The sequence below is a fragment of the Hippopotamus amphibius genome, chromosome 1, assembly GCF_030028045.1.
Source record: "Hippopotamus amphibius kiboko isolate mHipAmp2 chromosome 1, mHipAmp2.hap2, whole genome shotgun sequence".
Lineage (NCBI taxonomy): Eukaryota > Metazoa > Chordata > Mammalia > Artiodactyla > Hippopotamidae > Hippopotamus > Hippopotamus amphibius.
The window spans coordinates 184,647,892-184,674,557 of record NC_080186.1 but is presented as its reverse complement, the minus strand read 5'-3'; the positions used below and the strand labels follow the sequence as shown (position 1 = coordinate 184,674,557).

At 36.6% G+C, this 26,666-nt stretch overlaps 1 protein-coding gene across 1 annotated transcript; it reads left to right on the top strand.

The window, feature by feature from the left end:
- The first annotated feature begins 11,002 nt into the window (after positions 1 to 11,002).
- LOC130854426 (60S ribosomal protein L32-like) lies at positions 11,003 to 12,075 on the top strand. Its single transcript, XM_057737215.1, has one exon. It carries the CDS (start codon positions 11,632 to 11,634, stop codon positions 12,037 to 12,039), a length of 408 nt encoding a protein of 135 aa, XP_057593198.1. The 5' UTR covers positions 11,003 to 11,631; the 3' UTR covers positions 12,040 to 12,075.
- The last annotated feature ends 14,591 nt before the right edge of the window (positions 12,076 to 26,666 follow it).

Here is a 26,666-nt window from a genome sequence, read left to right as displayed (position 1 = left end):
CAGCTTTCTTTTGACTTCCATTTGCATGGAATATCTTTTTCCATCCCTTTACTTTCAGTCTATATGTATCCCTTGGTCTGAAGTGGGTTTCTTGTAGGCAGCATCTAGAAGGGTCTTGTTTTTGTATCCATTCAGCCAGTCTGTGTCTTTTGGTTGGAGCATTTAATCCATTGACATTTAAAGTGATTATTGACATGTGTGTTCCAATTACCATTTTCTGAATTGTTTTGGGTTTGTATTTGTAGGTGTTTTCCTTTTCTTGTGTTTCCTACTTAGAGAAGTTCCTTTAGCACTTGTTGTAAGGCTGGTTTGGTGGTGCTGAATTCTCTTCACTTTTGCTTGTCTGGAAAGCTTTTGATTTCTCCCTCAAATCTGAATGAGATTCTTGCTTGGTAGAGTATTCTTGGCTGTAGGTCTCTCTCTTTCAGGACTTTCAGTATATCCTGCCATTCCCTTCTGGCCTGCAGAGTTTCTGTAGAAAGGTCAGCTGTTATCCTGATGGGTTTTCCCTTATATGTTGTTTGTTGCTTTTCTCTTGCTGCTTTTAATATTTTTTCTTTGTGTTTAATTGTCATTAGTTTGATTAATATGTGCCTTGGTGTATTTCTCCTTGGGTTTATTCTGTATGGGTCTCTCTGTGCTTCTTGGACTTGGTGAATTATTTCCTTTCCCATGTTGGGGAAGTTTTCCACTAGAACCTCTTCAAATATTTTCTCAGACCCTTTCTTGTTTTCTTCTTCTTCTGGGATGCCTATAATTCGAATGTTGGTACGTTTAAGGTTATCACTGAGGTCTCTGAGACTGTCTTCTATTCTTTTGATTCTTTTTTCTTTTTCCTGCTCTGTGGCGTTTATTTCCCCCATTCTATCTTCCAACTCACTTATTCGTTCTTCTGCCTCAGTCATTCTGCTGGTTATAGCATCTAGAGTATTTTTAATTTCAGTTATTTTGTTATCCATTGCTGTTTGTTTTTCTGAGTTCTTATGAACTGTTTCTTGTACTTTCTCTATTTTGTTATCGAGATTTTGTATCATTTTTACTGTCATTACTCTAAATTCTTTTTCAGGCATTTTTCCTATTTCCTCTTCATTTATTTGGTCTTGTGGGTTTTTTTCCTGCTCCTTTGCCTGCATGGTGTTTCTTTGTTTCCTCATGGTTTTCCAAACTTTTGGGGTTGCTTGTCCTGGCGATAGAGGTGTTTATAGAAGACTTTTATGATTGTTTTCATGTCAGCCTTCTTCTCCTCTGTCCACAGATATTCCTTGGAGGTGGGGAATCTTTCAAATTTATATGCTGAGTTTCTTGCCCAGTGTCTAGTAGGCATTTAATAAATATTTAAGAAATTACTGAGCAATAAAGAAAATAACAATGAGAAAAATTCATTGTTGAATATGAATTTTACCTAGTCTCTTTTATAGTACAGTGTAATATTTTATTTTATTTATTTTCACTTAAAATTATATGATGATTTTCCTCCTAGGTATTGTAGACTTCTGATTCATTCATAGTAATAGCTGTATAATAGTCAATAATTTCTTTTTTTAGAATAAAATTATTTCATTTATTTTCCCTATTATGAATAGTATTATTGCAAATATTTTATTGTTTTAAATAATTTAATTAGGACAGATACACAGGTGTGATATTATTAGATGAGAGGGTATGAATAATTCTATTATGTATTTTAAGGTACACTTAGCTACAAGTGGAGTGTATAGTTCCTTAAACAGAATGATTTGGGTATGGAAATGGTCGTAACTATACCTGGGTAAGTTTTTTAAAATTTATTTTATTTATTTTTTGTCCCAGTTTGATTGAGATATAATTGACATATAGCACTGTATAAGTTTAAGGTGTACAGCATAATGATTTGACTCACATACATCTTGAAGTGATTATCACAATAAGTTTCGTGAACAATTTTATTTTTAAATCAGGGAAATAATCTTTTAAAAATTAGGCCTATTCTGTTTGGGATTAAAAAACATACAAATCTGTTGGTGGTTCTTTCCCCTTCGTGTAGCAGTTTTTTAAAAAACGATTCTATAGTTACAGTTATTTTTTCTCACAACATTTCATCTTCTCTTAATTCATCCTAGTTAACCATCAGAAACACTTATGTGAATATGTAAATATATAGAATATTTGTCTTGTTGTAAAGAGTATTTGAGATTGTACTAAACAAATTCTGGTGTGAAATGTAGGGGAAAATAACAAAATGAGAAATGACTTCTTGCATAAACAGCAAAACATAGGGTCATCAGATAAGAGAAGGGCGCCTATAAGACCCGCCTATAATACTGTAATGCACTGTCAATACTTGATCATCTTTAGAGATGTGGCTTCCGGAAATTTTAATTAGCCATCTTGTTTTCAGTCTTTTGTTATAAGTAGAAGTGCTGGTAAGTAAATGATAAAATATGTTGCAATGAGTGAAAGTTACCTTTTGGGTCATCCCTAAGAATTTGGTGTGTGTATCAATCAAAAACTTTGGTGTAACTGAATTGTAAGCAACACATTCTGACTTAAGCCATAAAGGAATTTATTGGAAAGATGTCAAAACAAGCAGTTTAGAGAGCTGATGGGATTAAAGATATGGAAATAGGCAGGGAAGTGGGTAGACGGAGTAAGAGCCAAGGAAAGCTCAGTCCAGGATCTTACCCCGGCTTTGCTGCTGTTGGACACTGACAATGCTAGATTCCCACTTCTTTCTTCAGTGACTTTTCCATTCTCCCCTGTATCTTTGCCACACCCTCTCAAGAATCAGAGTTGGTGGGAGCAAATGATTTGTCAAGCAAGTACCCTTCCTGTCAAAGAGTAGGAAGCAGAAGGATCTGGCCTCTTCTGCCATGGAAGATGGAACCCTGCCTCCCACCAGTCTTAATACAGTGAAGTATCCCTCCCAATAACAAGGAGGTTTGAATTAAGGTTAGATTTTCTTTTTAAAGGGAGACATAGATCTGTTATAGCATGTACTGATTCCTGATGATTATAAGATCATTTTTCATTTTCCCAATGGTTGAAATAATGTAAACAGTAGAGGTTCTTAAACTGTGACCCATGCATGACTGGAGATGCATATTGGCCTGGAGAGGGCCATATGTTCCCTGAAATTGTATGCAGAATTTTGGTATATGTAACTTTTTTCATTTGGGGGAGAATCTCCAAGAGGCCCACAGTGTATAAAAAGTTAAATACTACCTGGAATGTTCTACGTAATTACTTTCTCCTTGTGAAATTTCATTTTGATGGTATTATCACGAGTATTCCTTTTTTCCACTAGATGATGTTGTTGCATGGTGTTTTCAAACTTCAATCGCTGGCTTGATTGATGTGAATGAAAACGTACAGTGATTAAATGGCACATTCTCAAGATCATTTTAGGGTTGGAAGGAATTTAAGCACTCACAAAGTTCATTATTTTTTTTTTTTTTAACAGATGAAGAACCTAATGCCCAAGGGTTAAGGGAGAGCTTTGACTGAAAACAGAACTTTGGAAAAGTCAAAAGGATGCCCTGATGGGGAAGAACACTTGGAGCTGGGGCTCTTCTTCAATCATAACATACTTTAAGGATGTGCCTCTGACTGCTGAGGGACTGGGGTAATACTGGTTGTGGACTTAGATTCTTTGGCTTTGAGACATTTGTATATTTCAGGTATAATCATGACTTAAAAGCCTATCCTTCTCCCCTGAGGCAGAAGGGGTCCTAGTAATGCTGAGAGGCTTTGGTTAAGGAGGGAGCTTTCCCAGAGCCTTCCTTATGACTAACCTTCCCTACCCGCTTCACAGACCTTACAATTATGTGCTTTATGTTCTTTCCACAGCCAAAGGTAACCCTATAAATGTGTGGATATGGAGTATTGATGACACATAAGGAACGTACTATAAGTACCAGTGTTTGGAGTTCTCAGACATGAAGAGAGAGAAAACCCAAGTCAAATGGGGAGACTACTCAGGCAAAGTGACTGTTACAGATTCTCTGCAGCACCCCTTGTATACAGACCACTAAACAAATGCATGAAGAAGAGCCATGGCATGTACTCAGGACCCATCTCTCTAGAGTATAACCCTTCCATATTTCTTTTCCCCCAATTTTTTTCTTTCTTTCTGGCCACGCTGCGTGGCTTACAGGATCTTAATTCCCCAACCAGGGATTGAAACCAGGCCCAGGGCAGTGAAAGCACCGAGTCCTAACCACTGGACCACCAGGGAATTCCCCTCTCCCCCTCCAAAGTTTTTAAGTGCCTGAGTCTCCAAAAGATGTGTTGTTTTTCCCTCCACTTCCTGTTCTCTTTTTTTTCCTCCAGTCCTTTCTAACTTTGCTAATATCCTCAGCCACACTCTGGCCAAGGCAGAAACCATCCACACCTCTTTCCAGTAAAGCTAATAATACTGAGTCAATAAAGTGTCCTTTAAAAGAAGAACCTTTTCATTTGCACTGATAAACATATCTAACTATATCTAAAACTCAATGTTGCATCTTACATTTCAGTAAGCAGTTGTGAAGCAATTATGATGGATAGTCCTTGACTCTACAGATCACTCTCCTTTGTGCCCAGGACCCTGGCTTTTATGTCCTCTGAGTTCTTGTTGGGCTTGGCCAATGGGAAGCAACAGCGAGAAATGGGAAGTTTATGAGAAGATAGTGGGCTGAGAGTTTACTTCCCTATGTCTGTCTGGTAGGTCACTGGGCAAGTTCTCTGTGTCCTTGATCTCTGCTAAAAGCCATAGCTCCTGTCAGATAGCTCTCTCCTACAGCTGGAACTTTCTGGTTTCCAGTGACTTCTTGTTCTTTCCTTTGCTCTGTCGGGTGTAGGGGTGGTACTAGCTTCCCGCTCTTCCCAGTCATAAGGTGCTTCATTCTCCCTTGTTGTTTTTCCTTAACCCTGACTCCTCCTTTGTAAACAGACCCTTCATAAAAATCTCTTCAATCTTTCTGTTTTCAGTCAAAACCGTGTCCTGTTCAATGAAACTTTATTGAATTTCTATAGTATAAGACTCCTTATAAACATCTGTTTGTGATATTGGATTTATGTGTATTTTCAAATTGGAGCGTTAACGGTCAAGTTTTATTAGATTTAATTTGAAAACATTTCCTGAGTACCAGGCATGACATTGATGGGGCTTAGGGCATGCTGCCTCAAAATATGCCCTTTGGCATATTAATCATTTTGAATTAAAGTTATTTAAAGTCCAAAGACTCAGCTGGTGCGAGAAGGATACTTTGATCTCCATTTGTACCCCTGAAAGCAGGAAATAAATCTCCCATGTGAAAGGTACCCTCCCTGTACCAGAGGATGGAGAGACATCCTTATCACTAGAAACAGGGGATTCTGGGCCAAGAAGGCTGTATAAACAAACCTTGTTACTTCTTTACTAATTTACTACCCCAAGCCAAAACCCCTTTGTCTTGCCATTTCTTCACGAATTTACTGTTTCTTTGTCTAAAAGGTGTAAAAGCTGCCTGCTTTGGTCACTTTTATGGGTCCTATATCTATGGGACTTCCCTACATATAAAATTAAATGTTTTTTTTCCCCCTCCTGTTAATCTGCCTTGTGTCAATTTAATTATTAGACCAGCCAAAAGAACCAAGAGGGAGGAGTAAGGGGAAATTTTTCCCTCCCTGACAGCATGAGGCACTTCAGTCTCTCATTGTATATTATCATCACAACCCTCCAGGTTGAATTGAGGGCTTTATAGTTGAAACTTAAGCATTAACATAATAGTTGAACATTGACATTTTCATTGTGTATGCATTTGCATATGTGTTTTAAAATACTATCATAAAAATGCATTATTTACTGCTAGTCATAATTTCTATGTAGGCACTCTGGCATGTTACCCAGATACCTGTTTAGGAAGGAAACGGGTCCCCATACTGGGTGGGCTGCTGGCAGAATGCCCTCGGATGTCAGCCCCTTGTGGGTACTGCCTCAGCTGAAGAGAACTGCCTTGTCCAAGCCATGCCTGCTTTCCAGGGTGGCCCATCTCCAGTGACTGATGTTTGGAATATAAATGTTTAGGCCTCTGGTCCCAACTTGAGACCATCTGAAGGGTATTCCAACTGCAAGACTTTCTGTAAGAGGGCTTAGACCTCCATTGAGATTGCATTGTGTCTCATCTTCTCCCTCTGCCCAACTCTGCTTCCTTGCTTCTCCTTTTCAGGTATTTATCACAGGGACACTCCTACATGACTTTATCCTTCTCAGAGTTGGTGCTAGGAGTGATCCAAAAATGCAGATGCTGGTGTAAGATTTTGGATCTGGGTTATGCACTGTTTGGTTGACAACGAGGACTCTCATCACTGGTGGTAAATGGAATGCGGATAGCCCCTGGCACAAGGTAGCAATGCAATTGTTAAAACTTTTGACCTTGCTTGAGTTACATGACCATCTACTCTGGGGACTGGATGAGAGGAGGCAGTGCTGGACCTGACCTGGGCCATGTACTTTGTAGCAGGAGAACAGGCAGGGTGTTGTGATGGAGATTTAACAGAACCATACAGGAGAGGGTAAGAGTTCACCAAAGAAAAGGATGATGAGATGTCTGGTGCAGTTGGAGATGCTGTCCTTGTTACTAAAGTACTTACTATGGCCTACAGGGCTGTAGTTGACCTGGCCTCTGTCTTTCTAACCTTCATCTCCTTCCACTCCCTACCCCACTTTCCCCCAATATTCTAGGCAACACTAATCTTTTTGCTGTTCTTTAAGTATGGTATGCTGAGCATTTAATTCCTGCTGTGGGGTCTTTGCACCTGTTCGCTGTGCTTGGGAGGCTCTTCCCTGATTTTACCGTGATCGCTCCCTCACTATGTTTGGGTCTCTGCTCAGTTGTCACTTAGTCAAAGAGGTCTTCCCCAACCCTTTCCATATGGTCATTCTATTCATCTCACTCTTTACCCAGTTTAATTTTTCTTCATAGCACCAAACTGCACTTGAAATTAAATTATTTTTGTTTGTTACTTTGTATCATCTACTTGAATATGAGCTCATAGAGCAATAATTATGCCCTTTAAAGTACTGTATTCATAATCCTTATAATAGGGCTTGGCATATAGTAGATGCTGAATAACAATTGATGAATGAAGATATAGGGCAGATGGAAAAATAGAGATGCAAAGTAGGGAAAGGTTAATTTTTACTGGAGAAAAAAATGATAAAGGCTTCATGGAAGAGAGAGTGCTTACATTGGACACTGTAATGGGTAAAATTGACAAGCAGAATCAGAAATGTTCAGGTAGAGAGACTTTTGTGGCGAAAGGCAATTTTGTGCAACATAGAAAGGAATGAGTAGTCCATTGTGACAAGAGTTATGGGGTAGTCTGGTGACCCAGGCCAAGTGGTCTTGGGCCTAGTTCATACTGTGGTCCAGACATTGTTAATAAGTAGTGCCTAACCATGGAATTCATATTCTAAAAAAGTATTGCTGCTGCTCTTTAAGTTATCTCTTCCTAAATTGTGTGAAAACCCTCATTTGTGATTCCTGCTCATAGTTCAAACAAATTTACTTATCTACTCACCATGCCAGTTAGTCAATACTTATCTATAGTATGTACAGGTTAGGCAGTTACCCTCCCTGTTATCTCTGTGTTCTTATAGGGTCCTAGTGTAATGTAGAGAAGACCAAGACTCCTATTAAGCCAATTTTTAATAAGGGAGTGAGTGATGTGATTTCTCATGCCTGTGTCAAAGGTTCACATTTTGAACAAATCTTGGGTAAGTACTCTGAAAAATGAATATCAGAAGAGACTTTAGATGTTTGCATTTTTGTTTCTTTTTAAAACAAATTCCATAGTACATACCTCTATCTATTTAAATATGCATTATTTAATCAGCATTTTGATGAATATTTGATTTTTTGTTTGTTACTTTGTATCATCTACTTGAATATGAGCTCATAGAGCAATAATTATGCCCTTTAAAGTACTGTATCCACTGTATGCCCTTTAAAGTACAGTATTTAAATATTCAAATCAGAGAAGTTTCTGGAAGGATGGTAGAATGAGAGTAGGTTTGCCTTATTCCTTGCTCTGAAGCCACAGAAATGAACAAAAGAATCAAATATAGAGGAAAAAATATAGAGGAAAGTAGGAAACAGCTAAATTCTACATCACAGATAAAAGAATATCTTCTAGATACAACATCATTTGAACTAAATTGAACAGGGATGCTCAGATCAGATCTGACTCCTATATCCTCTGATATTGGGAAAGGGACAGATTTCAAAATGTAAATTAGTGAATTAAAAAGAGCCCCACTAGTAACCTTTAATTTGATGCAGTAAGGGTTAATACTGTGGGTGGATCAAGGAGAAGTAGGGAGAACCTTGACTGTGGCACATTTCTATTCCAAAAAACAACAAGGGAAATGATATTAAAAGGGACCATGTGCCTACACAGTCTTTATTGTTTAAGAGCTGCTCCCAGACTAGGGTAATTTTCAAAATGGCCAGGATCCTAAGAGATTACATTTGAGAAACAATGTTTATATAATAGAGCATTAATGAGTTTTAAATTAAGTTTTATATTAAGCCTAGGTTTCTATGAAAAGGCAAAAAAATAAAAAAATAAAAAACCAAAAATTCCAAAAAGGGAAAATGGAGGATGTGTCAGAGATATTCTAAAGCAAGTAGTTTTGACAATAAAATGATCAAGAAATAAAGTAATGGTGAAAATTTGGTACTAGTCAGTACTATTATATCTTGAGAAAATATCTGATTCCTGGTTTGGACATGGAGAAAGAGGAAGAATGAAAATTTTCTGAAGTCATTTTCTAAAATGCATAGTTAATTCTGTTTGATTATTGTTTCCCTATAGTTAATGTTAGATCTTTGTGGCATTAGTTCTCTGCAACATAAATACTTTTTTTTTTCATGTTTTCTCCTTGTGTTTCTTATTTTTTTCTTTCTTTTTTAAAAAAATTTATTTTAGTTAATTAATTTTATTTATATATTTATTTTGGCTGTATTGGGTCTTCATTGCCACACGTGGGTTTTCTCTAGTTGTGGCGAGCGGGGCTACTCTTTATTGCAGTGCGCTGGCTTCTCATTGTGATGGCTTCTCTTGTTGTGGAGCATGGGCTCTAGGCACACAGGCTTCAGTAGTTGCAGCATGTGGGCTCAGTAGTTGCGGCACTCTGGCTCTCGGACTCTAGTGCAGGCTCAGTAGTTGTGGCACATCGGCTTAGCTACTCCGCAGTATGTGGGATCTTCCTGGAGCAGGGATTGAACCTGTGACCCCTGTATTAGCAGGTGGATTCTTAACCACTCTGCCACCAAGGACATCCCATAAACACTTTTTTATACTATGTAAGAAAAGGAACTGGTGAAGCAAGTTTGGAGCTTTTCCCATGATTTCCATTGTTTAGATGATTACTGTTTTCTGTATCCTGAGATGATCAAAAGTTGACTGGAGGTGAAAATCATATTGAAAATCTTTGTCATTGGGTGATTTCTTTTTCTACGTCTAAGATTTCTGATGTACACAGGTTACCAATTGTTCCTTAGCATTATTTCCTATAGAGATTCTGTAGTCCAAAGACAAGGTATTAATTTATGGCTCTGTCTTTACTTATCTGTGTGACTTGGGGCAAGTTTCCCAATGTGTTCAGGTTTTACCTTTGTAATATGCAGATAATATATTACCTAATAAGGTTGTTGTAAGGATTAAACAATATTTCATAGAAAATACCTGGTTCAGAGTCTGGGACAGAGAGGGCATCATAATAATAGACTATTGTTGCTAATTCAGTGATAAGAGCTCATAAGTAATGAAATATGATACTGCCAAAAAGAATGCTTCCTTCACTGGAGGATTTTGTCCCTCCTGGGTGGTAGCCCACTCATGACATCTGTTACATTACTCTAGATTCTTAAAATTAACATAGCATAGCATTCTGCTGGACATTTTATGGATGGGAATAATTAGAAATTTTATTTTGGGTTCAAATAATGGCCTCTGAGCATATGGAAGTCTCCTAATTCACTGGCAATGAGTTCATAAACTACATTGGATCTACAGCTGTGAACCTACAGTACACATCCTCTGGACATTAAAAAAAATTTTTGCTTGGTGATAATTACTAAATTAATAATTGGTGCTAAGGGAATTTAATTTATCATGCAAGGAGAAGCAGAAGCAGCAAGTCAGAAATGCCTGTGTCTATAAGGGACATGCTATTAGAACAAAAGGAAACTTTAAAGGGTGACTTGACCTTGGCTAACACACTGGCGTGTTAGACTGATCACCTTCCACCCTCTTGTGATGATAAAGTGAATCTCCTTCGCTTAAACACTGATCACTGATGCTATGGAAATTATCTTGCTTTATTCGAATAGTGGTATTATGGGAACTCCTGAATTATTAATGATTAGTGCTTAAGTATTAAATTCATACAGAATACATCTGCAGCCTTTTAAGGAAAAGTGATGCTCATATTGTCTTTGAAAAATTGTTGCTGTACAAAGTCATAATCTTCTACATAATCCCTCTCCTTTAGTAAGGAAGATCTCTGTGTATAGTCTCATAATCATTCTCAATATTACCCAATACTCCATACAATTGTAGGCACCCAGTAAAAGTTCAGAATGTATACAATGCTTTTTAAAGAGCTTCCTCAAGTTGTTTTGCATTAAGTATTTTATTATAATTATTATTATTTAATGTCCAGGGATCAGGAATCTTTGTTTATCAGAGATCATAGGTTGTCGTGACCTTCAGATAGAGTCATGGCTTAAGAATGAGGCTGTCCTATCTCTTCTTATGTACCTCTTATCATATGTACCATGCATATGCCAGGAGCTAGGGGGTTATTCTTAATCTGGATACATCCCTCTGATTCACCTTCCACAGCCACAACTGACCATTATCCTTCTTAATACCTTTCAAATCAATCTGTTTCTCTCCATCGTCACTGTCACTGCCCTAGACAAGCCATCCTCGCATTCTACCTGGAGTACTTCAGTAGCCATCTAATTGGTCTCTGCATTTCCACTTTTCCATTCCAATCTATTTTCTGCAACTCAAGTGACCCTTTAAAACCAAGTTAGATTACATCACTGACCTATTTCAAATCTTTGCTGTTGGCATAAAGTCTGTTTGATCTGACCCTTGTTTGCCTGTCCAGGTTTGTCTGACACCTCCTCTTTACTTGCTGCATACAATCTTAAAATCCTTCAGCTGAGATGTGCTTCTTCCAACAGCAGGGCTCACCTCAGTCTACATCTTCAGATCTCAGAGCAAATATTACTCCTGGAGCCTTCTCCGATATTTCAGGCTTGGTCAAATCCCCGTTATGTGCCTTTATTGAACAAGGTATTTTTCCTTGAACATTTATCAGACATATACATTGTGTGATCATTTTTTCAGTGTTTGTGCAGGAACACTATCTACTAGGTGCACTATTGCAGCATGCCACCTGGGATGTTGTAGCCTTTTCCTCCCTTTGTTTCATATTAATGCCTTAGCTTCATTCATGGCTCTTTTCTATGTGTTATCTTCAGGGTTATGTTGGAGGAAGAAGTAAGAGCCTATGGTAATTAGCCATCTTGTCAGGAACAAAGAATTTCCTATTTCCATTCCCTGTAATTTTCATAAATAAAATTTTAGGGCAGCCATCTCCTACTCAGCATCATGGCCACCCTCAGACCCCTGGTGAAGCCCAAGATTGTCAAAAAGAGGACCAAGAATTTCATCCGGCACCCGTCAGACCGATATGTCAAGATTAAGTGGAACTGGCGGAAACCCAGAGACATTGACAACAGGGTACGCAGGAGATTCAACAGCCAGATCTTGATGCCCAGCATTGGTTACGGGAGTAACAAGAAAACAAAGCACATGCTGCCCAGCGGCTTCCGGAAGTTCCTGGTCCACAGTGTCAAGGAGCTTGAAGTGCTGCTGATGTGCAACAAATCTTACTGTGCTGAGATTGCTCACAATGTCTCCTGCAAGAACCGCAAAGCCACTGTGGAAAGAGCAGCCCAGCTGGCCATCAGAATCACCAATCCCAACGCCAGGCTACGCAGCGAAGAAAATGAATAGAGAGCTAGTGTGCACATTTTATGTTAATAAAACCATAAAACTCAGCCATCTGGTATTTAAAAAAATTTTTAGTAGCTTCTGTATACTCCATCTTATTGATGAGCAACAATGTGAGACACTCATAAGGCAGGAAAACTAAACTGCAGTATTCAGGATCATATGTAGGTGATGAAACTATAAGAAAAGCAATGAAGTGGTTACCATAACATTCAGGATAGATATGATCTTTGTGGGGAGGAAAGAGATTGTAATTGGGAAGGGACAGGTTGGGGGCTTCTAAAGTGTGGCAATTTTTTTGTTTCTTGACATGGGTGGTGATCAGGATGGGCTACATAACTTGCAGAGCTATTGCAAAATGAAAATGTGGAGTCCCTTGTTAAAAAAATTATTAAAAATCTCAAGACAGTGACATTAGATCAACCATGGGGCCCTTCTTAGTGTGGGTCGCTGTGTAACTGCACATGAGTCAGCCTTGGTGATGATTGATGAGTATTCACTCTATAATAATCTATATAATAAGCGTGTTTATATTTTTTCAATTAGTTCAATGGTGTGTATTTTCAGATTCCACATGTAAGTGATATCACAATGATATTTGTCTTTCTGATCCTGACTTACTTCACTTAGTATGATTTCTCTAGGTTTATCAGTTTTCCTGCAAATGGCATTATTTCATTCTTTTACAAGGCCTAGTCATATTTCATTGGGTACATGAATCATTTCTTTTTTATCTGTTCATTTGTCCATGGACATTTTATATGTCTCCACATCTTGGGTATTGTAAATGGCCCTGCAGTGCATGCTTGGGTGCAGGTGTCTTTTCGAATTCTGGAGTTTTTCTTTGCATATACTCTTAGGGGTAGCACTGTCAGATCATATGATAGCTTTATTTTCACCTTTTAAAGGCACTTCCATAATGTTCTCTGTAGTGGCTGTTACCATTTACATCACACCAGTACCATAAAAGGATTTCCTTTTCTCCATGCCCCCTCTGCCATTTATTCAATGTAAATTTTGTTGGTGGTGTTTTAGTCCAGTGCAAGGTGATCTCCCCTTGTAGATTTGATTTGCATGTCTCTGCTAATTGCTTTGCTGATCCTGTTTATATGGGCTGTTTTTCTTCACAAACAGTGTGAGTGGAATTTACCTTTTGAAATTGCCTTCTTGAAAGTCTGCCCTATTTTCAATTATTTTTGCATACATAGACCTGGACATTTTTTGAGGGCAGGTATGAAAATTTATACATACACAATCACAAGGTCCTGGGGCAAAAGCAAATATAATTAATGTAATGATGCAAAAAATACTCCCTTCTATCCTTTTTATTTTATTATACTGGCATTTCGTTGTATCTTTCTTTTTACTTTTCACATGTTTTCAGCTAACTAAAGAATTTTTCTACTTCAACATTGTAGGTAGAAAAATAAAAACCATTTTTTCCCAGAAAAAAAATAATCTATGTATATATATTTTGGGTACCCAGTTTCTAGACTCTGAAAATGCAAATCTTGAGGTCATTTTAGCTCATCTCTTTACAATAATCAAGCATGAAGTGGTTTTTAAAAATATCTTTGACATCTGTGTCTTCCTTTATATCTTCCACTGTTATATTAGAAGTTCTTACCACTGAAAAGAGTTTACCTTTCTTTTTATCCAGCTTTATCACATATAATTATGTATACCCTTCTGTAAGCTTAAGATGTATAATGTGATAATTTAATATATGTATATATTACAAAATGATCACCTCACAGATTAGTTAAGACATCTATCTACCATCATGTTTATTGCAGCACTCTTTACAATAGCCAGGAAATGGAAGCAACCTAAATGCCCATCAACAAATGAATGGATACAGAAGATGTGGCATATATATACAATGGAATATTACTCAGCTATAAAAAGGGATGAGATGGAGCTATATGTAATGAGGTGGATAGAACTACAATCTGTCATACAGAGTGAAGTAAGTCAGAAAGAGAAAGACAAATATTGTATGCTAACTCACATATACGGAATGTAAAAATGGTACTGATGAACTCAGTGACAAGAACAGGGAAGCAGATACAGGGAATGGACTGGAGATCTCGAGGTATGGGAGGGGGCGGAGGGTGAAGGGGAAACTGAGAAGAAGCGGGAGAGTAGTACAGACATATATATACTACCAACTGTAAAATAGTCAGTGGGAAGTTGTTGTATAACAAAGGGAGTCCAACTCGAGGATGGAAGATGCCTTAGAGGACTGGGGCAGGGAGGGTGGGGGGGAATCGAGGGGGGGGCATCAAGGAGGGGAGGGAATATGGGGATATGTGTATAAAAACAGTTGATTGAACCTGGTGTGCCCCCAAAAAAAAATAAAATAAAAAAATAATAATAAAAAAAAAAAAAAAAAAAAAAAAAAAGACATCTATCACCTCACATGGTTATACCTTTTTGTGTATGTGGTGGGAAAATAAAAAAAAACTACTCTCTTAGCAACTTTCAAGTATACAATACAGTATTTTTAACTATGGTCACCATGCTGTACATTATAACGCCAAGACATTTATCTTATTACTGGAGGTTTGTATCTTTGGACCAACATCTTCCTATTTCTCTCATTTCCTCACCCCTTGCCCCTGGCAACCACCAATTGGTTCTCTGAGCTAGGGTTTTGTAAATTCCGCATATAAGTGAAATCATACAGTATTTGCCTTTCTCCATCTGACTTATTTCACTTAGCATAATGCCCTCAAAGTTCATCCATGTTATTGCAAATGTCAAGATTGACTTCTTTTGCTTCCTTCCTTCCTTCCTTCCTTCCTTCCTTCCTTCCTTCCTTCCTTCCTTCCTTCCTCTTTCTCTCTTTTTCTCTCCCTCTCTTTCTTTCTTCACTGCACAGCTTGCAGGATCTTGGTTTCCCGACGAGGGATTGACCCTGGGCCCTTGGCAGTGAAAGTGCAGAATCCTAATCACTGGACCTCCAGGGAATTCCCAGGATTTCATTTTTTAAGGCTGTATAATAGTCTATCTATAATAGCCTATCTATCTATCTATCTATCTATCTATCTATATCATCTATCTATCTCATATCTTCTGTATCCTTTCATCTGTTGATGGATACTTAGGTTGTTTCCATATCTTGGCTATTGTGAAAAATGCTACAATAAACATGGGGGTAAAAATAATCTCTTAGTGATTTCATTTCCTTCGTATACAAACCCAGATATAAAACTGCTGGATTACAGTTCTGTTGGTAATTTTTTGAGGAATCTCCATACTGTTTTCCATAGTAGCTGTACCAATTTACATTCCCACCATTGGTGAACTAAGGTTCCTTTTTTTGCCACATCCTTGCCAACACTTGCTATTTCTTGTCTTTTGATAGCCATTCTGACAAGTGTGTGGTGATACACCTTTTAATTGTTTATAGCTAATAATATTCATATACACTGTGGTTGTTACCCTTTTTTGCGTGGTTTATCATATAAAATGTCTCAGCTTCAAACCTATTGCCTGCAAAGACAGCACTGTGCTTTGTTACTTGGCTTTTAAGAATATCCATATCACTGTTACCCTGAAGCAGACCTTCCTCATATCTTCCCACTTATGTAAAAGTGGTCCCACCACTAGCCTTTAGGTTCATCAATGTACTCTTAGAGATTAACCTAGGGTCTGGAATATACTGTGTACCCACTACAGGTTTGTCAAATTGAGTTTGATGTGTTCCTCACTCCTCCTGCTTAGGGAACATCCTCACTTTCTCACCCTTGTCATGCACTCCTTATATCCCCTGTCTGGGTACATTCTACTCAGCCCTTAAAGTCCAGCTTATCTATGACACATTCTCATACTCCCATACTTTATTCTTTCTCTGCAATATTTTTGTGCTTAGAATATTGTACCATGAGCTTTAGTTGTTTCAACAAGCAAATTATAAATTTCCTAAAGAAGACACCTCCTCATTTTTTGATGTATTCATTATAATATATTCAGAGTGCTAAGCATATAACAGATAACAGATTATTTCTTGATAATTTTATATACTAATTACTTTAGCAAATATTGCTTTTTTAAAGTATTTTATTTTACTTAATTTATTTCTTGGCTGTTGGATCTTCGTTGCTGCACGAGGGCTTTCTCAAGTTTTAGTGAGTGGGGGCTACTCTTTGTTGCCGTGTGCAGGCTTCTCAGCGTGACTGGTTAGTCAACCACCTAATTGTTTCACTTTAATATAAAGTATCATGAACTTTTATTACAATATACCAAAAAAAAAAAGTCCTGTTTGTGTAATGAAAGGCATGTGAGGGTTAGAGAAGACATATACCTATGATGCTGCTGCAGATGAGTGCATGTGTATGTACCAGAGGGAGAAAGTTGGGTTCAAGGGCACTCTGTACAGTCTGTGACCATCTTGATGCTTGCCTTTGTACTGATGGTACTGATGTCCTCATCAGTCTATGGCTCCTCTCTAGACCTCTCTCAAGGTGATTTCTTTTTTCTCCACTTCTTTATCCGACTTTCTTCTATATATGTCTTCAGTCTAGCTGAGCAAAGCCTGATTTTTCTGGCAGAAGCCAGTTAAGTGTTCATGCATCTTTGCACCTGACCACAGTCAAATCTGTGAGACCATAGGATGTCTCTCCACAGTGCATTGTGTGTTTACAGCCAGATTCAATTCCCCAAGTTTTTGAGGAAATTCATTCATTGACCTTGTGGAGGTTGATGGTTATTTGAAATTGCTTATTTAAATTATTTATTGAAGTATAGTTTACTTATTACAATGTTGTGTTGAAATTGTTTATTTAACGTCAGTTCAACTAACACTTCAAGCTCAAAAACCAATTAAAACTCATCAAAAATCCGCTTCCACTACTCACCTCCTGGCAGGGAATAATGTCTCATGCCACTTAGTAGTTATCCATGGTGATTATAGGGTCAGCAGGCTAAAGAGAATAAATTATTTTAAGGGACACTTTTTTCTAACACGTCTAACATATACGTTGGCTGAGAGTACATGTGTCAGGGCATTTTAGAGCTTAGGTGGCACTTCCTGATCCTAGGATTTATTGAAAAGAAAGCTCTTCTGTTAATATCTGCTTCAAATATGGCATGTACATTTTTTTTACCGTTATTTAAGGAAAACCAGTAGTAACTCTGTGAAGGACAAACACTTCAGGGTGAACAGATCGACAGATGTGATCTCTGACTCGGCATCAGCACTCACGTCTCAGTTGTCCTGCTCATTAACAAGTTAGTCATTAACAAGCAGTCTGTCACTAGACAGTTGCAGAGAGCTTATCTGTCACGATGAGGATCTGTGGCATATTTACCCCCAGATCTCATCGCTGTGTCCGTTGTGGAGGCTCCCTTTGAAAGAAGGCGTCAGTTGCTCTGTGGTCCATGCTCCTTTGCGGCCTGTTGTTGCCCTTGCGATGAAGGGAACCACTGCTGACTAGAGAGTAGCTGCTGTGATTCCTGCCTTCTCACACTCAGCATGGTTCTCACATGCTCAGCTCACCTTCTCTACCTGGGGGCCTGGAATGTTTTAATTAGTTTCCTGACATGTCCAAGCAGCTGTCTTCCGGATGCATTTCAACTACCTACAGTTTTTCCCTTGGCTGACTGAGAGGAATTCAATGCAACTGTAATGATTGTAACATATATTAACTCTCTCTGAGAGCTGTCTTAAGTCTCGCTCCAACCTCCATAGTATTTTTGTGGCCAACTACATTTCTCTGGAGAACATTTCCTAGACTTTGCTCAACCAACTTTCCATTGTTTCTCCTTTATGGGTTTATTTGTGTTTATTAAGTGCAATGTGGTAAGGGGAAGCCATTCTCCAAATCCCTTTTTGCAATATTGGTATCCGTTTTCATTATTCAACTGGGAAAGATGGAATATTTTGTGAAGTGATAACATTGGGATTAAAAGAGAAACAGCTTGGTTTGGGGGGCATAATCTGCTAAAGAGTATTGAAGAATAATTTGTTCCATAAGAAAATCAGAGGTCTGTAGGACCTTCCCTCTTCTTGAGGTACTGGTGTTTAGGAAGGAATAAAGTGTGTGCAGAGAGAAAGACAAGGGAAGCTCAGGTGAATCAGTAGATATTCGGGTGGACAAGTTTGCTACAGAGAAAACAGTTGAAACTGTAGACAGTTTCTATATTCAATGATTTAGACATTTAGGAAATTAAAGTACAAGTAGGCAATAAAATGTGTCCATTAGTAGCTCAGGTAGGATTCCCCTTTCCCATTATGTAGCTCAACATTTTTTGCTGGACTTGTCTCCATCATAGCCACTCATCTTTCTCTGGTGTCTGGTGGTCTGCATCTTAACAAAAATAAAATTTGTGTTCTACAGCCTTAGCAAAGCCTCTGGTTAAACTAAATTTGAAGTAAGAAGTAGAGATGCTCCCCAACCACACACACAGTTTATTGGGTATCTCAGCACTTTGGCCTTCTTTCTGATTCTTGAATAACAGGCTCATTTTCCCATACAATCTGCTTTGTGCTTGGAATAATATCTCCCAATCTTTGCAAAGCTGCCCTCTTCATACCATTCCATCTTCTCTCTGAGAAGTCCTTGCCTCCTCTATCCTTGTCCAATTGATCTCTTTAATATTCTTTGTTGCTCTTGTTGTTATGTACAATTTTATTTGTTTATTTTTTCCATGCTAAACTATAATCCCATAAGAACAGCAGTGTTATGTGTCTCACACATGGCTTTACCACCAGAGCCTTCATACTTTCAACCAGAGTTTGGGTCACTCTACCTATTAGAGAAACACATATGACTGTTACATAGATGTTATAGAAAAATAATCATTGTGCCTATAAAGGAAGCAAATTGCTAGCACTTGTTATGACTAAAATATGTTACAAATAAACTCAAATGTTAATCCAAGACACCAACATATCTCAGAAAAAGTTAAAGGTGTCTGGTCAAGATTTTGTTGTGGTTTGAGTTTCATGAATGTTGATGATTTATGGCGTGATGACATGTTTTAAATTTATTGGCCAATTTTTCCTGTGTCACAGGATAACATTTACCAAGGGCTCTTAGGTACCTTTCTGAGGAAGAGGAGCCATAAGTAGGAAAGTGATTTCAAGAAAGCTACAGTTGTTTGTATGTTTCTGCATGAAATGGCCTGTAGAGTAAACTCATTCAGTGAATTATGAGATAATCAACATATCTGGACTAACAACAACCCAATTACCATTGCTTATGTTGCTATTCTTGTAAATTTGCTATAGAAAAAAATTGGTTTGTTCAAGAGAGATCCTTGTTACTAAGTAGTCCAGTGTATGGCTGACACAAACTTTGTTCTTTGTTTTCCTTAAGATGGCTCTAGTATCACTTAGTTGTCTTTAACTTCATGCAAACAATTTAGTTAGATTGCATTGTGACAGCTGTCATAGTGTGCATTTTTTAAAAAATCAAAATTGGTGAATTTCTATGTAACCATTTTAATATCGTAGATGGAAGAAAAAAGCAACATTTTTGGCATATTTGTGCTTTATTATTTCAAGAAAGGTAAAAATGCAACTGAAACACAAAAAAAGATTTGCACAGTGTATGGAGAAGGTGCTGTGACTGATCAAACGTTTCAAAAGTGGTTTGTGAGGTTTCGTGCTGGAGATTTCACGCTGGATGATGCTCCACAGTCAGGTAGACCAGTTGAAATTGACAGCAATCAAATTAAGACATTAATTTAGAACAAAGTTATGCCGCATGGGAGGTAGCCGACATACTCAAAATATCCAAATCAAGCACTGAAAATCATTTGCACCGGCTTGGTTATGTTAATTGCTTTGATGTTTGGGTTCCATATAATTTAAGTGAAAAAAACCTTCTTGACCATATTTCTGCATGCAATTCTTTACTTAAACATAATGAAAACTTTGCATTTTTAAAACAAATTGTGATGAGTGATGGAAAGTGGATACTGTACATTAATTTGGAATGGAAGAGATCGTGGGGCAAGCTAAGTGAATCACCACCAACCACACCAAAGGCTTGTCTTCATCCAAAGAAGGTGATGTCGTATATATGGTGGGAGTGGAAGGGAGACCTCTATTATGAGCTCCTTCTGGAAAACCAAACAATTAATTCCCACAAATACTGCTCCCAATTAGACCAACTGAAAGTGGCACGCGACGAAAAGTATCCAGAGTTAGTCAACACAAAATGCATAATCTTCCATTAGGATAATGTAAGACCTCATGTTTCTTTGATGACCAGGCAAAAACTGATAACAGCTTGGCTGGGAACTTCTGACTCATCTGCCGTATCCACCAGGCATTGCACCTTTGGATTTCCATTTATTTTGGTCTTTACAAAATTCTCTTAATGGAAAAAATTTCAATTCCCTGGAAGACTGTAAACGTTACCTGGAACAATTCTTTGCTCAAAAAGATAAAAAGTTTTAGGAAGATGGAATTATGCAGTTGCCTGAAAAATGGCAGAAGGTAGTGAAATAAAATGGTGGATACAATGTTTAATAAAGTTCTTGGTAAAAATGAAGAATGTGTCTTTCATTTTTACTTAAAAACCAAAGTCACTTTTTGGCCAACAAATATATAAAGTGAGACCTTGCATAATATTTTTAAAGATGTTTGAATGGCAAAATCAGTAAGGCTATTTTTTTCTTCTTAATAGCTTTGATAATGTTAATTACAAACTTTCAGCCTAACAGTGACATGAATTTATAACAGATACCTTCAGATTTGGGGCTAAAATTAGATGACTTTTATCTCATTTTAAAATTTGTTTTAAAAATAGTCTATTATAAATTAGAGGTACTCTTACAAATTGCAATGATTATCTTACAAATTTTGAAGAAATATTTCATTTCATTTCTTTTTAATTTGTTATTTTTTCTATATTTATTTATTTTGGCTGTACCAGGTCTTAGTTGCGGCATGCAGAATCTTTATTATTTGCTGCATGCAGACTCTTAGTTGTGGCATGTGCACTCTTAGTTGTGGCATGCATGTGGGATCTAGTTCCCTGACCAGGGATCAAACCCAGGCCCCCTGCATTGGGAGCACGGAGTCTTACCCATTGGACTACCAGGGAAGTCCCAGAAATATTTCATTTTGAATATAAGTTATTTGGTGGATTGCAATTTACTTCAGTATCTGAGGACTTGCTACTTATTAGTCAAACAATACGATTTTATTATTTTTTTTATTTAGGCCAAAAAAACCTCTGTTTCAATAAGCTATTCCACAAATGGAGAAAAAACCCCGATATTTTTCTAGAAAAAAATTGTCTTACATTCTTTAGTTCTTGGAATTTAATAAGAAGTTGACTGCTCTTCATTCAATATTAATTCATCATTTTTACAGTCATAAAACTGAGTTAGTATCCTATTAGTACTTCTCTGCTGCCTTGTCAGAACCACACTCTGTTTTAGCTTTAACATGATTTGGAATAATTCTTTTTCTGTATATCGCTTCTTTCTTATAACTCTTCCCATATCTTCGGTCATTTTTACCTTCATTTTGTTGTTTTTGCATAATAACAATATGTATCTAAACTTGACCATCATTCATGTTTTCAATTATCTATTGTATTATAAAAATATATCCCCAAACTTAATGACTTAGGTTTTGCCTGTAAGTCTGTGAATTGGGGAGGGCTCAGAGGGGTTGGCTTCTCTCTACTCTGCTAGACTCCGTGGATCTAGAATGAAATGAAGACTCCTTCACTCAAATGTCCGGCAGGTGCTGGTGGCTCTTGGCTGAGACCACAGTGGAGACTGTGGCGAAAACACCTACTAGCACCCTTTCCACATGGCTGTTTGGTTCCCTCACAACATGGCTACTGGGTTCTAAGGCAAGTAACTACGGTCCCTTAAGAATCAGGCAGTTGCTGTTTTGCCTTTTATGACCCAGACTCAGAAGTCATAATCATAATTCATTATGATTCATGATTCACAATCATGAATCATTAAAGTCAATCCATCTTTAAGGGAAAGGGAATTAGATTCCATCTTTTGATGGGAAGAGTGTAAGAGATTTCCAAATATGTTTCAAAATTCCCAAAGCGTTTAAAGTTTCTATTTATCACAATATGGGAAAAAGCAAAATAAATGAATAACAAGTCATGAAAACTCATTCATATAGTTTTGTAGTTGGAAATACACTTAGTAGTTGAGTTCTACTCCCTTATTTTAGGTTTAAAGAAAATAAAATTCCTTGGATTCAATAGACTTTCAAAGTATCACACAGCTAACTAATTTGTGGCAGATCCAACAAATGGAAGCAAGATATTCCAATTTTGAGATAAATTGCTTCTACACAAAAGAAAAAAGAAAAAAAAAAAAACTAACCCTGAAGATATATCAGGATCAGATATAACAAGCTCAGGAGGGTCAATCCATACAGAAAATTTCCTATAACTTCTTTATATAGAATAATTACTCTTTTTGGGGAGGTAACAGTGGTAATTTCTATTTTGTTATTTTTTAAATCAAGGATGAATTGAATTTTCTTTTGTTAGAATCAGAAGCAGAGGTGTTTCTATATATTTAAATAAAGTCACTCTCATTGCCACAAAGAAACATCAATTACTATAAATGCACTTTAAGAATCTACCTAGGTAAAAGATGAGATGGTAGAGTGAGTTAGACACAGTTCCCCTACTGTTCGAAATTAAATTAAAGCCAGATATATGAATGGGTACAGAGTTTCAGCTTGGGAAGATAAACAAGTTCCCAAGATGGATAGTGGGGATGATTGGACAGCAGTGTGCATATACTTAATGCCACTGAATTGCACACCTACAAGTGGTTAAAAGGGTAAATTTTATGTTATATACAATTTACCACAATAAAAAAGACTTGAAAACTAAATAAAGAAAAAAATTTAAATATATAGGTAGATAAAATCAGATGACAGTATGGTATTAGATGAAGGCATAGCTAGCTGATTTATGAAGTATTAAACTTAAAAATAATTATAGATTTATAAAATGTTGCAAAGTTAATACAGAGACTTTCCATATACTATTTATTTATTTATAAAAGACATTTTATTTATTTATTTTTATATTTGGCTGCATTGGGTCTTTGTTGCAGCTTGCAGGCTTTCTCTAGTTATGGCGATTGGGGCTACTCTTTGTTGCAGTGCACGGACTTCTCAGTGTGGTGGCTTCTCTTTTTGCGGAGCATGGGCTCTAGGCACACAGGCTTTCAGTAGTTGCAGCACGCTGGCTCAGTAGTTGTGGCTCCCAGGCTCTAGAGCACAGGCTCAGTAGTTGTGGTGCATGGGCTTAGTTGCTCCACAACATGTGGGATCTTCCCGGACCAGGGATCGAATTTGTGTCCCCTGCATTGGCAGGCAAATTCTTAACCACTGTGCCACCAAGGAAGTCCCGACTGTCCATGTACTCTTTATCCAGTTTCTCCTAATGTTAACATGTACCTAACCATGGTGCATTTGCCAACACTAAGAAATTAACATTAGTATGTTACTGTTAACTAAACTCAAGACTTCATCCAGACTTCAGACTTTTCCCATTAATGTCCTATTTTGGTTCCAGAATCCAAGCCCAGACATCACATTGCATTACACAAATAGTTTTAACTATTTCTTTAGAAACTGAGGTCCAGAGGACGTGTACATTTTTCTCAAATGTGGACTTTTGATTACTTATCATATGCACATCGTGATTTTTCCTTTATTCTCTTTTAATTTTCTTCTATTCAAGTATATTTTATTCATGTTTAAGCAGGTATGTAATTGTTTACTATTAATTCCATGAGTGCATTTTTGCTGTGCATCTCCAAAAATTGAAGCAAAAAACATATATTGAAGTACCATGTAACTCATTCTCCAAGGTAGATGGTGTCAACATAAGTGCTGAAAACCACTAATCCCAACATCACAGTTTCAGTTTCCCTTCACCTACATTGGATTGATGGCTTTAATGTCTGCTATGTGGCCTTGGGAAAATTACTTAACCTCTTTTTAAGCATTTTAAATAATGCTAATAGCACTAAATTATATATGAGTAACTGAAGGGTAAAAGATGTTAAAGGCATTTAACAGAGCTGTAAGTATTAAAAGCAGAAATAGAGTTACAGCTGCTGGCATGCTGACTTTGGAGCAAAAAATCGTGGAGGATACACAGATAAGCAGGAAATACACTGTAAAATCAAGTTTGTTTTAAATACTGTTAAAATTTTGTCCCACAAGTAATCCATTTATTTATTTATTTTTGTCTTATTAGCAGCACACTTCAACTTTTATCAATATCTCACCTATGCAGAGAGTACTGTGTGCATTAACAGGAAAATGTTATATATTTAATAATAAAGCTTTAACTGTTGTATGGAGAATTTAACACAAATTCATGACCCCTTTGAGGGTTCACAGTGAAGCTAAAATTCCTTCTGGTAATTTCCATTCCAGAATTTGTGTATAGCATAGATTTTTTTTCCTCCTTCATGAAAAGAACATTTACTATTCTGATTCCTCATAAATTTATTATTAAAATTTGGAAAAGCAAAAAGAAAAAATTAAAAAGCATCTGTGGCCCCATTAAAGTATAGATACCATTAACTTTGTGATGGATAGTGTATAAATTTTTTTCTCTGTCCATCTCATTTTATTATTCTGGTATGCATACATATGACACATCTCTACTTATTCTGAAACGTGGTAAAATAATATTTGGTAATCATCTTCCCACTTAACGATTTACATCACATATATATTTTGTTATAAACATTAACTGTGCTATTATAATCTATTATTTATTTGTCACTTGCTATATATTTTCATGTTAATATATTTTATATAATTACATGTTGTATATTATACATTAATCTATAACCAATATCTTTGTGGCCTCCAAATTTCCCACCATGTGGATATTGAAGATTTTTCACAATATAAGCAATACTATAATGAGTATTCTACGTAAAAGAGAAAACTGTGCAAGACTGATATTTTTTCAATAACAAATTATTGGAAATTGAATTTTAGGTCAAAAAGCATACATGCTTAAATGATACGGATCTTAATTTCTCCACTGAAATAATTTACATGTCCACCAAGATGATACTGGTGACTTTCTCCAACACTTGTAATGCTAGTGTTCAAATGGCAGCAACTAAACATTTTTTTCTCTCCTCTCTTTATCCTTTGCACGTAAAGAACAGCTAATTCTCTCTGTGAATTACAGTGACAGGCCCCCCCCCACCCCCCGCACGCAATTAACATTCTTTAGAATGTTCCAATGTTATCCTATGCTGAGGACCTAGGTGCATTAAAAATGGTCAAAAACATCATAATATTCAAAATGTAATATAATAATTGTATATACAGCTTGGATCATAGGAAGATGATTGATATCATATAGCTTACTTCAAAAAACACTTTTTTTTTCTTAACCTATCCATTTGAAATGCTGGACATCCAGGTCACTGGGTCTCCAAACATGTTTTACAGAAGTTTCCTACATGCCTTGTTCATTCTAAGCAATCCCTCAGAGAATAGAAAACTCAACTCTGGTCACTTCAGTTTCTGGTCCTTTTACAATTTGAATGCAAAGAATATTTACATACATATTACAGTTGAGATTCAGCTGAGCTGATTTATTTGTGTTTCATCAAGTCAATTGGAATTATTAAATTTAAAAGTTATAGGAAAAAAAGCTAAAACTCAGCCCTCAATTTTTATTAATATACTTAAATATATTCAGAAAATTATATAGATATTTCAAAACTCATATCTATTCCATGCTACAAGAAAGAATAATATAGAAAAAAGTAATTACTGGTAAAAACAGTTTTTTCAAAACAAGCTTGTTTCTGAAACAGAAATTATATATATTTGATTAATTCTCTCTGTTGTAAGTTTTCTGTCTTTATTTGATCCCTTTCCTTTTTCCTTTTTCTATTTCTGTTTTCTCTTTAACATGTGACTTCTGCTATAGGATAATGATTTAATTAAATATTCCTTTAAGTAAAGAGTAGCTCATCTCAATCACATGAAAAACTCTTACTAGATATTAAGTGGATTTATGAATATGAAATTATTCTCTTTATTTTCTTTAATTTTATGCCCTTCATGGCACTCAGCTTACAAACAGGGTTTATATCAAGTGAGAATACAGAAAACATTAATATAAAATAGAAGTAGAGAAATGAAACCTCAGATGATTCAGGAGAAGTAGCTCCCAAATTCCTCTATTGTAAAAATAGTATCTTATTCCATGGAATCAGTGGGAATTTATTTCTTGACACTATGACAGCAACATTTGTAATGAAATTAGTCAAAATAAAGGAAAATACCAAGAAAGCAATCATTACAGGTTAGGATAAAAAAAGAATTAAATACGGAAAACAGTAGAACTTGGGAATTTATTATCTAAGATTTGTCAATAGGTAAGCTTTAAAGAAAATAAAAACAACTTTATTTTTCATATTCAGTAAAACAACCCCCCCCCCCGGGAATGTTAATAAAATGTCACTAACACTTAAATTAAATTTCTGGTAAATTTTAAAATTAAACACCTGTCATTTAAAAAGTCATCATTAACTAGAGAAAATAGCTTTTTTTTTTTTTTTGAGAAAATAGCTTTTTAAACATAGGGTCCTTCAGGTTTAAAAAACAATATATCTTTTAAAGAGTC